The 12694-nt window shown below is 44.7% G+C and overlaps 1 protein-coding gene across 2 annotated transcripts in view; it reads left to right on the plus strand.

Moving 5' to 3' along the window:
- ABCB8 (ATP binding cassette subfamily B member 8) overlaps nucleotides 1-12694 on the plus strand; it is a 78435-nt gene that overhangs the window by 61989 nt on the left and 3752 nt on the right. For both annotated transcript variants that reach the window (XM_033932094.1, XM_033932095.1), the window contains exons 13-16: nucleotides 2342-2475; nucleotides 3119-3266; nucleotides 4078-4328; nucleotides 9403-9544. In XM_033932094.1, the coding sequence (XP_033787985.1) occupies nucleotides 2342-2475; nucleotides 3119-3266; nucleotides 4078-4328; nucleotides 9403-9483 (614 nt within the window). In that variant the 3' untranslated portion in view covers nucleotides 9484-9544. The remainder of the gene's footprint in view (nucleotides 1-2341; nucleotides 2476-3118; nucleotides 3267-4077; nucleotides 4329-9402; nucleotides 9545-12694) is intronic.

Here is a 12694-nt window from a genome sequence, read left to right on the forward strand (position 1 = left end):
ACGAACTGGAGTCCAAAATGCTCTATGTAACAAGACAAACCAAGTTTGTCTCATAGATGCCGACACTGTACATCTCATCCTCCAAGCCCAAATTCGTGGCTTCTTGAGATTTTGGTTTCATTTATGTTTATAATTTTTGGTCAGTTTATAATTTTTGGAGGAAGTTTTTGGGGGGTCTGATAGGAAAATAAATTTGGATATATTAGAATGAGGGTCAATATAGAAATTTTATATGTTGAACATTGTGATTGTTTAGGAGGGAGGGGGAATTAATTCTGAAATAGATATTAATAGAGTATTAAGTGTAGTATTGAAGAAAATGTTGTATTTTATTGTTACACTTATTGTAAGTTTTGAAAATAATAAAGATTTGGGGAAAAAATTTGGTCAGCTATTATGGGGTTGACATTTGTGTTCTGTGTGAGTGAATGAGGTATTCCATTAGCATGATTTTTCTATGCAGCATTTTGTGATATTTTGGCTTGTTCAGTTGTCTCAATAGTGGAGGGGATATTGTAGGGAAGATGGGGGTTTTGCTGATCCTTGTTCTGTATTTATAATTTATATTGTTTCTTTTCATACTTTAATAAAATGATTTCAATATAAAATCATAATTATTCAAGGCTTGTGCCGAAGGGATCAGACCGAGTTTGAGGGGACAAACTTTGTCTCCACATCATTCTCTAGGTGCCACTTTCACTATTAATAAATATCATAAGATATATTACATTTTGTAATCATCAAAGAACTTGATATCAAAATGCAATATATTCCAAAAGTAAAACATATCCTGAAAAAAAATGGATTAATCAAATTATTCTCTGTTAAATAAGACATTGAAGCATTATAATATTTGCATGACATGCAGTTTAATTCCAGTAACCCCAAAATTGCTTCCGACTTCATGACTCCTACTCCACAGCCCTGGTTTTTACCATGCTAGCCAATTAGGCACTTACAAGGAAACTTTAAAAGAAGGTCACCCCTTTCCAAGATCCCTTGCTTTTACTGGGCAGCATCTAACCATGCTGGAGTGCTTCCAGGTGTCTTTCTGCAAAAACTACAATACTGCTACAGATCCTTTTCCACATTTGCTAGATTAGCTATACAGGTCTCATTAATGCAGTGTTCAAAGTCTAATAGATGTTGGCATTGTCATCTCGAAGCTGGGACGTTGGATAATCTATTATACTATTGTCCCTTGATACTTAAATTTTGGAGATCCATCTGGGATAAAGTGAATAATTTATTGGAAAATCCAGAGGCATTGACGTACGATACCATTCTATTTGGTACGTTCATGAGAGCTAAAGCCAAATATCGGCTTAGAATCACAAGCTTCTCTTTTTAATGACAGGGGTGGCCATACAACTTATATTGAGGAATTGGAAGAACTGGGATAGGTTAAATTACACCTGTTGGTGGGAAAATCTTTGTCATATTTTTAAAATGGAACATCTGATGGCCATACAACAGGGGGATATAGGAAATTTTTGGATGTTTGGGAACCGTTGATTAAATTTTGGAAGGAATAATATCTGATTTTATTGATGGACCTTTAAACATACACATCCAGGGTGGGAGGGGGAGGATTTACATTGGATTTGGATTAAGGGATTTTATGGATTGTTTCTTGTAAGTTTTATTTTACTGGATTGTTAGGAGAGAGGGTGGGGGAAAATAATTGTATATTATTCTCTGTAAGCTCATTGTGCTTTTCTTGTAATAGTACTCATAGTTGTTTTTTTTTTTTTTAATTCTTTATTCAGTTTTAACTCTTGCAACAAGTGTACAATATTCAATCAGATAATTCGTACAAATCACTTGACATTCTAACAATTATTGTCAAATGCATATAAAAAAGACCCCTCCCCCACCCATCCCATTCATAGTTGTTAATTGCTTGCACAATTGTAGTTTGGAAATTCAATAAAGATTTTTTTTAAAAAATGCAGCGTTCTGTCTGAGAAGGCTGCAGTATATATTCGGATTTATTTTCAGATGTGATGCATCATTCACGCTGAAGTTCACAGCAACCTTGTATCTTTCAGAGCTCTTGTAAGTCTCTCTGGTTTGTTTTGTTTTGTTTTAATTTAGTTAATGCCTTTTTTAGTAGCAGCTCTAGTGTGTTAAGTATTTTGTCATCCCTGGAGGGTCCACAATCTAAATTTATACCTGTAGCAATGGGGCAGTATATATTATAACTTGCCCAAGATCACAAAGAACAACAGTGGCATTTGAACCTGGCTTCGCCGATTCTCAGCCCGTTGCTCTAAAAAGATATTCCTCTATTCCACAGAATATGAGTAGGACTATTTTTGTATCCTTCCCTTCCTTCTAGGAAAATCCACTGTAGCTGCTCTCCTAGAGAGATTCTATGATCCAAACCAAGGTGCAGTCACTCTTGACGGAATTGATATTCGTATGCTGGACCCCTCCTGGCTGCGAGGACAAGCCATTGGCTTCATTAGTCAGGTGAGTGACAGCTGGAGCTGCAAGTAAATATGTTGAGAGAGGGAGTTCAAGGCCACAAGATGGAAGAAAACTGAGGACAATGGTATAAGAGTCTTGGTTGCTTTACAAAGCAGCTGCAAAAGCATAGGCTGTGATGGGGAAGATTGGATTGGATTGGATGTTGTAGGAATGGAGGTTGAGGGAGAGCTATAGTGCTATAGATGTGTGAGAAGAGGTGAAGGTAGGGTTACCAGAAGTCCAGATTTCCCCAGATACGTCCTCCTTTTCAGGACATGTCTGGGGGTCCGGATGACTTTTCAAAACCCGGCACTTTGTCCGGGGTTTTGAAAAGCTTCCCTCAAAATCACCGTCGGGCAGGAGGGCAATGCAGTGACGTCGCACGTGTGCGCGGATGCCCTCCTGTCAGAGCAGGCAGCAGGGGGCATGGCTAGGGTGGGATTGGGGGTGTGATGGGGCGGGTCTAAGGGATCCAGATTTTCCAAACAGAAAATCTGGTAACCCTAGGTGAAGGGAGCATGGGCTGCTAGGTCAGAGGGCAGTCATGGGAGCTCAGACTTGGGTAGTGAGTGCTGCTGATGCTTAGACTGAGTTTTAAGAGAGTTGGATCACCTTTGTGATGATGCTCCAAATTACTGCCTTTCAGGAGCCCGTTCTGTTTGGTACAACCATCATGGAAAACATTCGATTTGGGAAGCCAGGTGCCAGTGATGAGGAGGTTTATGCAGCAGCTGAGCAAGCAGGTGTTGATGGCTTTATACAAAGTTTTCCTGATGGATACAATACAGTGGTGGGTGAGTCCTCTAAGCCCATCTCCTTCACTTTGTCATCGTCGTGTAGGACCAGAGTTACAGAGTGATACTTTTAAAACCAGTAGGAGGACATATTTTTTTAACTCAGAAAATAGTTAAGCGCTGGAATGCGTTGCCAAAAAATGTGGTGAGAACAGTTAATGTAGCTGGTTTTAAAAACGGTTTGGACAAGTTCCTGGAGGAAAAGTCCATAGTCTGCTGTTGAGCCAGACATAGGGGGGAAACTACTGCTTGCCCTGGATCGGTGGCATAGAATGCTGCTACTATTTAGGTTTTTGCCAGGTATGTGTGACTTGGATTGGCCTCAGTGAAGACGGGATACTGGGCTAGATGGACCATTGGTCTGACCCAGTAAGGCTATTCGTATGTTCTTATGTGAGCCAAATCCAGGGCAATGAAGCCATTGTGACATCACTGATGAGGCTAGCTCTTGGCATTGGTGGAATGAGACATTATGACATCACAATCTCAGCTCTGGTATGCTGCTACTATTTGGGTTTCTGCCAGGTACTTGTGACTTGGATTGGCCTCTGTAAAGACAGGATATTGGGCTAGATGGACTATTGGTCTGACCCAGTAAGGTTATTCCTATGTTCTAGTCACTTGGATGTATTTAGATAAGGGTGTTAATAAATTTGTAAAATAGATCAGATCAGTAGCAAAGGGAAAAAGAGAGAATTTAGTTAACACAGACAAGACAAGCAGAGTTAGAGAGGCTTCATAAGTGGTGCTATGAAAAGTAATCTGATGTCATAGGTGTCCACAGTCTGATCTTACTATTGTTCCCCCAAAGGTGAGCGTGGAGTGACCCTCTCTGGGGGCCAGAAGCAGCGAGTAGCCATTGCCCGTGCCCTCATAAAGAATCCACGCATCCTGATCCTGGATGAGGCCACCAGTGCGCTGGATGCAGAGTCTGAGCAGGTGGTGCAAGCAGCCTTGGATCGGGCTGCCACAGGTCGCACCGTGCTGGTGATAGCACACCGGCTCAGCACCATCATGGGGGCGGATCTCATCGTGGTGCTCTCTCAGGGACGGGTGGTGGAGGTGAGTCTCGGCGCTAACTTCGGACCTTACTACGCTCCTGCCCCTTGCAGAGCCGTCAACAAAAATGGCTGCTGTGAGTTCCCTCTGTAGTCTCGTGTGGCCATTTTTGTTGACGGCTCTGCGCGGGGCAGGAGCGTAGGAAGATTGCTCCTGCCCCACTTCACCGCTAGACCACCAGGTAAGGTGTGAAGAGGTCCAGGAGCGGGAAGGAGACGGGGTGGGTTTAGAAACGTGCAAATAACCGATGTCAAGAGTCCTGAACCTGCAAATTTGGAGGAAGAACTTTACATAGACTGAGAACCAAAGTTGAAGAAGGAAATTTAGTTGAATGACAGCTGGATTGAAAAAGTGGGTTTTAAGTTTACCCCCCTAGTTCTAGAAAGTTGAGCACCCAGATTTTCAACTGGCTCACAGATCTGCATGTGTAATTTATAGAATAAGATCAGTTTCATAGAAACATAGAACATGACGGCAGAAAAGGGCCACGGCCTATCTAGTCTGCCCACACTAATGGCCCACCCCCTAACTACCTCCATGAAGAGATCCCACATGCCAATCCCATCTTTTCTTAAAATCTGGCACGCTGCTGGCCTCAATTACCTGTTGTGGAAGATTATTCCAGCGATCAACCACCCTTTTTGGTGTAACTTAATAGATTAATTGGATGCTAATTGGCTTTAATTTGACAGTCTGCTGGCGACGCAGGCAGCGAAACTGGACCACACTATCTCCAACCTGCTGAAAACAACAAACGACTACAAATATTTTCGTAAAGAAATCAAAACCCACCTATTCAAAAAATTTATACAGATGGCTTAACCTCAACCGGACCCCCCTCAACACAACTCCCCCCTCTTCCCCCCTTCACCAGTTCCCTTTTCTTTAGCCTCAAGCATGTCAACTGCTTCCCTAATGGTATATATACTGGATCTGCACTATTTCCTATTTGTACAGCATCTTGTAGCTCTTGAAATATACAGCTCCATTATTCTTGTAACTTCTCCTGGAAATGACCAGAATTCTCTCTGTAATTATCCTGGAAATGTCCAGTTGTCTCTTTTGTAATCCGCCCAGAACTGCAAGGTTGAGGCGGAATAGAAATCAGTAATGTAATGTAATGTCTTTAACCAGTTGGTAATTAGTGTTCAATGGTGCTAATTGAAAGTTACATGCATAACTGCCCTTAGTCAGTATTCTATAAATCAGTGTATCGCAAACTGTGTGCCGCGGTGAGATTCCAGGTGTGCTGCAAGACACCAGCGAGGAGGAAAGGTGCCAGCTGACTGCTTACGGCGAGAGGCACGTCCCGTAAGCGCCAGCTCCTCTCTGCACTTCTCCTCCTCCAGCACCCCCCAACTGACATAGTAATTGCAGGTTCAAGTCCCCGTCTGGAGGGTCTCTGCACATCCGTGGACGTCGACATGATGACGTCACACACACATGCGATATCATCGTGTCGATGTCTGCGTATTTCCAGATGCCCTCCAGCTGCGGCCTCGAGTTTAATTCTTTATTCATTTTTTAAAAACTTACAATAAGTGTAACAGCATTTATAACATTTTAAACTCAAATACAACACTTAATATTCTGTTAAAATCCATATCAGAATTTATCCCCCTCCCCCCTAATCAATAACATTCTTTAAATTCAAGAAAACTTACCATAAACCCCATTCCTATATACCTTACTTTAATAATCAAACCAAAAAAAACCTCCCCCCCTACCTTGGACATGCATATTTAAGGGGAAAAATAATATTCAATCATTACAATATTTTGTTAATGGCTCCCAAATCTCCTGAAATTTCCTAAAATTCCCCTGCTGTGTGGCCATTATCCTTTCCATTTTATAAATGTGACATAAAGAGTTCCACCAGAAACAGTAATTCAGTCTCTCCCAGTTTTTCCAATTACTCGTAATCTGTTGTATGGCAACCCCTGTCATAATAAGTAGAAACCTGTTATTCTTAGATGATATTTGGCTCTTAGCCCTCATTGACATGCCAAACAGCACAGTATCGTACGATAATGCCACTGGATTTTCCAACATACAATTTATTTGACCCCATATTGATTTCCCCCCCAAAAAAAGTTTGCGGGCACTGCTATAAATTGTGCATTCAAATTCCAGAGCGTACAACTCCCCATGAGAGGCATAGGTGAGTTAAGGGTGTGTCAGGCAATTATGCGCATGGCGTATAGAGAATACTAGCATTTACACTAGTTATTTGGGTGGTGTAAGCGCTCCCACCTAAAATTAGGCATGTAAATGCAGACTTGCGCTAGTCAATAATAATAAAACCCTTACCGCACATGTGCAGTTGGCACGCCGTTATCCCTGCCTCCATGATCTGTAGCTCCGTGGCAGAGACATGGTACTACAGCGTGCAGTGTGTGCACCGCATGTAGCATGTGGCAGTTTGCAGCACGTGCGGCGCTTTCTTCAATTCCTCCAGGCTGCCGGGACGCCGCCTCTTCCATCTCTGATGCCGGCTGACTTCCTGTCGCTGCCGGGACGCCTCTTCTTCTTGCTCCTGGACCAGCAGTGGCAGCAGCCATGGTCTACTCAAGCAGCTGCGGAACATTTACTAGGCCGGCCCACTTTGATATTGTGAGTCAGGCCGGCCTAGCAAAAGGCCCGAGGCTGCACCACCTAGCAGATGCTGGACAGGGGGAGCAGGTAAGGAAAAAAAAATTACTACAAGACTACTGTTGCACAGGGGGAGCAAGAAGGTTGCTGCTGGACAGGGGGGAGGTAAAAGGAAGGGAGAAGGGCTGCTGCTGGACAGGGGGAGCAGGGAAGGGGGCTGCTGCTAAACAGGTGGAGCAGGGAAGGGGTGCTGCTGGACAGTGGGGAGGTAAAAGGAAGGGAGAAGGGCTGCTTCTGGACAGGAGAAGCAGGGAAGGGGTGCTGCTGGACAGAGGGAGGTAAAAGGAAGGGAGAAGGGCTGCTGCTGAACAGAAGGAGCAGGGAAGGGGTGGTGGTAGACAACCGAGGAGAGAGACGACAGAAAGAAAGACAGACAGACAGCTATTCTAGCACCCGTTAATGTAATGGGCTTAAAGACTAGTATTCTATAAAGGCAGTTGCATGCACAATTGCCTTTATAGAATCTGCACTTAGCATGTATCATCCTGACACCTTACTTTAAATGATTTATTGAGAATTAACCCCTTAAGTGTTTAGTGATGTGTAAGATACTGGGAAGGAGAAGGTTCCAGAAGTAATGAGCAATAACGGGGAATGTGTAAAAAATGAGAAGACATCTTTTCTACACAAGACAGAGAGAAGTATATGAAGAGAAGCAGAGGAGCAAACAGTGAATGGGTGGAGGAGCAGAACGGTGGCTGCATTTGTAACTTCAGGGGCTCCCAAACAACCCCTCTTTCCCCAAAGAGGAGGACTTTCCACTGGAACAGGGAGGCTCCTGATGGCAGGGTGTGCACCTATTGAAGCAGTCTGGATTATAGAGTGTGCCTGTACTTATCAAGAAGCTCTTTAGCATTTGGGAGGACATAGCTGGTAACTTACTCTTAACCTTCCAGCAGTACTCCAGCAGGACGCTACACCAGACCAATACTTCAGTATCACCAGAGGCAGCCTGAAACACTTTGGGTGCTCTCAAGTAGAGAATGACATGGGGACAAATTTTCCCCGTCCCCGCTGGAACTCATTTTTCCCGTTCCGTCACCACAAGTTTTTTTCTTGTTCCTGCCCCTGAGAAGGGGACATGATCGAAACATTCAAGATAATGAAGGGAATAGACTTAGTAGATAAAGACAGGTTGTTCACCCTCTCCAAGGTAGGGAGAACGAGAGGGCACTCTCTAAAGTTAAAAGGGGATAGATTCCGTACAAACGTAAGGAAGTTCTTCTTCACCCAGAGAGTGGTAGAAAACTGGAACGCTCTTCCGGAGGCTGTTATAGGGGAAAACACCCTCCAGGGATTCAAGATAAAGCTAGATAGATTCCGTACAAACGTAATGAAGTTCTTCTTCACCCAGAGAGTGGTGGAAAACTGGAACGCTCTTCCGGAGGCTGTTATAGGGGAAAACACCCTCCAGGGATTCAAGACTAAGATAGACAAGTTCATGCTGAACCAGAACGTACGCAGGTAAGGCTAGCCTCAGTTAGGGCACTGGTCTTTGACCTAGGGGCCGTCACGTGAGCGGACTGCTGGGCACGATGGACCGCTGGTCTGACCCAGCAGCGGCAATTCTTATGTTCGGCTAAGGTAGAGCTTACAGGAATGAGAGCAGGGCCAGGGACCCCGACAAAACTCACAGGGACGGGACAGGGAAATTGAGTTCCTGCGGGGACAGAGACAAATTTGTCCCTGTGTCATTCTGTACACTGCACTACTCTAGAAATCAACATGTAGTAAAAGTGAGCCAAGTATAGGACAGTCAAACCATTGTGACATCACTGACGAGGTTCAGACATTGGTGGAATGAGGCATTATGATGTCACAATATCAGCTCTGGTTATCAGAGGCTGAAACTTTTCACACTATTTATTTATTCAATTTTGTATACTGTTCTCCTAAGTAGAGAATGACACGGGGACAAATTTTCCTGTCCCTGCCCCATTCCTGCAAGCTCTGTTCTCATCTGCACAAGCCTCAAACACTTTAAAATCATAAGTGTTCGAGGCTTGTATGGTTAAAGCAGAGCTTACGGGAATGGGGCAGAGACAGTGACAAAACTCACAGGGACGGGATGGAGAAACTGAATTCCTGCGGGGACGAGGACAAATTTGTCCCTGTGTCATTCTCCACTCTCAAGCTCCCATCATCAACTCTGAGCCCCACTGAGATCTGCTAGGGCTCCAAAGGAGCATTCCTTGTTCACTGAAAGCAGAAAGGGCACACTCCATCAAATACAAAATAATGCCTTCTATATAGCTTAATTGGTACAGTACATCATAGTGAGTCTTGATACACAACAGCGAAAGTCTGAAGCAAATGACATTAGCAGGTGCTCTCTCCCCTGGGGTTTGAGTAGAAGACTCCTGCAGGAGATATAGGGTTCTTCTGGAGGATAAGCTGTTGAGGTTTTCTCTTCTTGTCTCCAAAGGCTGGTACCCATTCTATGCTGCTGAAAAAAGGAGGCTTCTATGCAGAGCTGATCCACAGGCAAACCAAGGAACTAAAGTGAGAGCAGCACCGACTCTTCCTGGATTGTACTGTAGTCTGTACCGCACCATAACGCTGAATCGGTGAGGCTGCCTCAGTGCACGTGGTCCAGTGCCTGGCTCTCTAATGGAAGTGACTTTTTAAGAATTCCAAATCATCTATAGACTGTGTGGAAGCAGATCTGGCAGAACAAGAACGATGCTAGAAGTTCAATGCCAAGCAAGAGCAAAAGTGGAAATGTCCAATCAGAATGGTGCACAAAAAGGGTCTTTCAACTCATCTGATAAATCCAAAATAACTCATTCATCCAAAGTAACTCAATGACTCGACATGATCATGTTTTGGCCACCCGGCCTGCATCAGGAGTCTGAGGAGTCCCATTTTAAACTCTGCCTGTTCCTGACTGAGTTTTTTCACTGCAAGGTCGTGTTGATTTGTACCATCACAAGATTCGGAGCAACGGTTTGATCGTTGTGTTTTAGAGCATATTTAGCCAATTGATACCCTAAGACTCCTGATGCAGGCCGGGTGGCCGAAACATGATCATGTCGAGTCATTGAGTTATTTTGGATGAATAAAGACATTTGGATTTAACAGACGAGTTGAAAGACACTTTTTGTGCACCATTCTGATTGGACATTTCCACTTTTGCTCTTGCTTATTTGATTTTTGTGGATTTGTTTCCCCTGTTTTAGTGTGCCAGAAGTTTAATGCCTCCAAATCTTGACTTGTACCTATTAGGGCACATTAAGCTTGCAATTCTAGTGTAATAGAACTAACCTAAGTTTAAAAAGAAAAGGGAGGGGGGGTGTGGCTTCTAACATCTGCTATTGGTATGTATCACCTTTAGGATGCCACTAAGCTGGAACACCCTTTTCAGTGGATGGGGATACTATAGGTATACTATCAGCCTGTGGGGTTTTTTTTTTCTACCAGTGTGTTCATTAACATTGCAGGTCCAAATCAACAAAACCACCCAGAAAGCATTTCTAACCATGCGCAATTTACGAAAAATTAGAAAATTCTTCGACAAAGAGCAATATAGGTTCATAGTCCAATCCCTAGTCCTAGGTCTATTGGACTACTGTAACATCCTCGATCTACCATGCCCTGCAACCATGATAAAACATCTACAGACAGTCCAAAACATGAGCCTTCTTCCTAACAGAGATGTGCTGACACCCTTTTATAAGGCAGGTTTTGTTTAGGCAGTAGTGCCTCTTATGGGAAGGAAGAGGGCTTGGGCAACTACACATCTGTGGGGGCATAGTTTGTTTGCACATTTAAACCTATGCATAAGGCTAAAAGCAGCAGACAGCATGAAGATAAAATCGAACTGGGAACTAAAGAGCAAGGAAGACAAAGGTTAGTGTAGCAGGGGTCCTCAGTCTCCTTGCCACCAAAATAAATGAAAAGCTCTGTGGTGGTGCCATTGGCAGTGCCCAGCTCCCAGTGGGAACCCAAATGTCAGGACACAGCAGAATGAGGTAGTGAGAATGAGAACCCACACAGCCATTTCCATGCTCTCTCCAAGTGCATTTTACGATGTCGTCTCCTACCAAGATCAGAAGATATTCTTTTCTGTGAATCCAGGAAGGGAAATATGCAGATAGTGGACAAAGTCAGACACTGTAGCAGTTTGACTGTGTATTGTCTGATGCTTCACTTTAAGAAATAAAAAAGCAAGCTCCGTAGTAGGGCTGTGCACTGTCATGCGGAAACCTGGGTCTGATCTCCTTGATTGCAGTCACCCTTTATAGCAGGGATCTCAAAGTCCCTCCTTGAGGGCCACAGTCCATTCGGGTTTTCAGGATTTCCCCAATGAATATGCATTGAAAGCAGTGCATGCACATAGATCTCATTCATATTCATTGGGGAATATGCATGAACCCCCATTACAAGTAAGTAAAGTATAGTTACTTACCTGTAACGTAGGTTCTCTGTGGACAGCAGGATAGTCAGCCACATATGGATGTTGTCCCAACAGCTCTCAATTTGCGGATAAGCTCTCCAATAGCTCAGAGAGATTTTTTTTTTCTCTCTGAGCACGTGCAGTGCCCGGGCCCCTCTGGGCATGCCCGAGCCCTACCCATTTCCCCCTGCTTCCCCCTAATCCCCAGGATGTTCCTAGCTGTGGCCAGGTCGGTCCTAGCTGTGGCCGGGTCGGCCGTATGGGGAGGCAGGTGGGTTGTGTGGCTGACTATCCTGCTGTCCACGGAGAACCTACGTTACATCACTATGTCCAACATTCCTCCCTGTCATCCCCTTCAATCTGTCCCTCTGTTCCCTCTCTGTATCCAACATTTCTCCTCGCATCCTCTCCCCATGCATCTCTACCTCTCTTTCTCTCTATGCCCAATTTTCCTCTTTCTTTCTTTCCCTCTCACACACTGATGCCCAATTCTCCCTTTTTATTCCCTCCCTTCTTTCCCAATTTAGTGCCCTCTTCCTCCCTTCTGTGTTCCATGTTCATGCCCCCCTTCCTTCTGTGTTGAGTTCGTGCCCCTGCCCCCTCCCTACCTCCAAGCAACTGTCCAAGAATCGTACCCCTCCAACGTCCCAACACGCTCCTTATCCCTCCCCACATCCTTTCTCCCTTTGTCCTCTTGTTTGAACCGCACTGCTCCTTCTGCCTTCAGCGGCTTGTTTGGGGGACATGCAGCAGGCAGCAATTTACATGCTGCACAAGCCTTACCTCCAACGTCAGCTCTGACATTGGATAGAAGGTTTCCAGGCCAGCTACGTGCAGCGTGTAAATCACTACCTGCTGTGGGTCCCCCGAACTAGCCGCTGAAGGCAGAATGAGGAGGTAACTGGGAATACCCCTCCCCCGCTGACCCGGAAGGCTTTCCGCTGATGTCAGCATTCAGCTACCCTCCACTGAATGTCGACACCCTATCAGTCTCAGCTCTGTCCCTATCTCTCCTTCCTTCCCTTGCCTCCAAGGCCATTCTATCCCTTACCTCACATTCTGCCCAAATCCAGCTTCTCATTTTTCTTTGCCCTTTCTCCTGTACCTCACCCCAGGACCAATATGTCTCTCTTCACTCCCCTGCACCTCCCCACAGTACTTTAACTCTCTCCCTTCCTGGATCCACTGTCTTTCTCAATATCTCCCTCCACCCCCATTCCAGCATCTGCCTCTCTCTCCCTCTTCATCCAACCGCACCCTCGGACAACAATAGAGCCTGCACTAGGAAAACCTAATGAGAAGCTTTCTCTGACAGAAATAA

The sequence above is a fragment of the Geotrypetes seraphini genome, chromosome 2 (assembly GCF_902459505.1).
Source record: "Geotrypetes seraphini chromosome 2, aGeoSer1.1, whole genome shotgun sequence".
Classification (NCBI taxonomy): domain Eukaryota; kingdom Metazoa; phylum Chordata; class Amphibia; order Gymnophiona; family Dermophiidae; genus Geotrypetes; species Geotrypetes seraphini.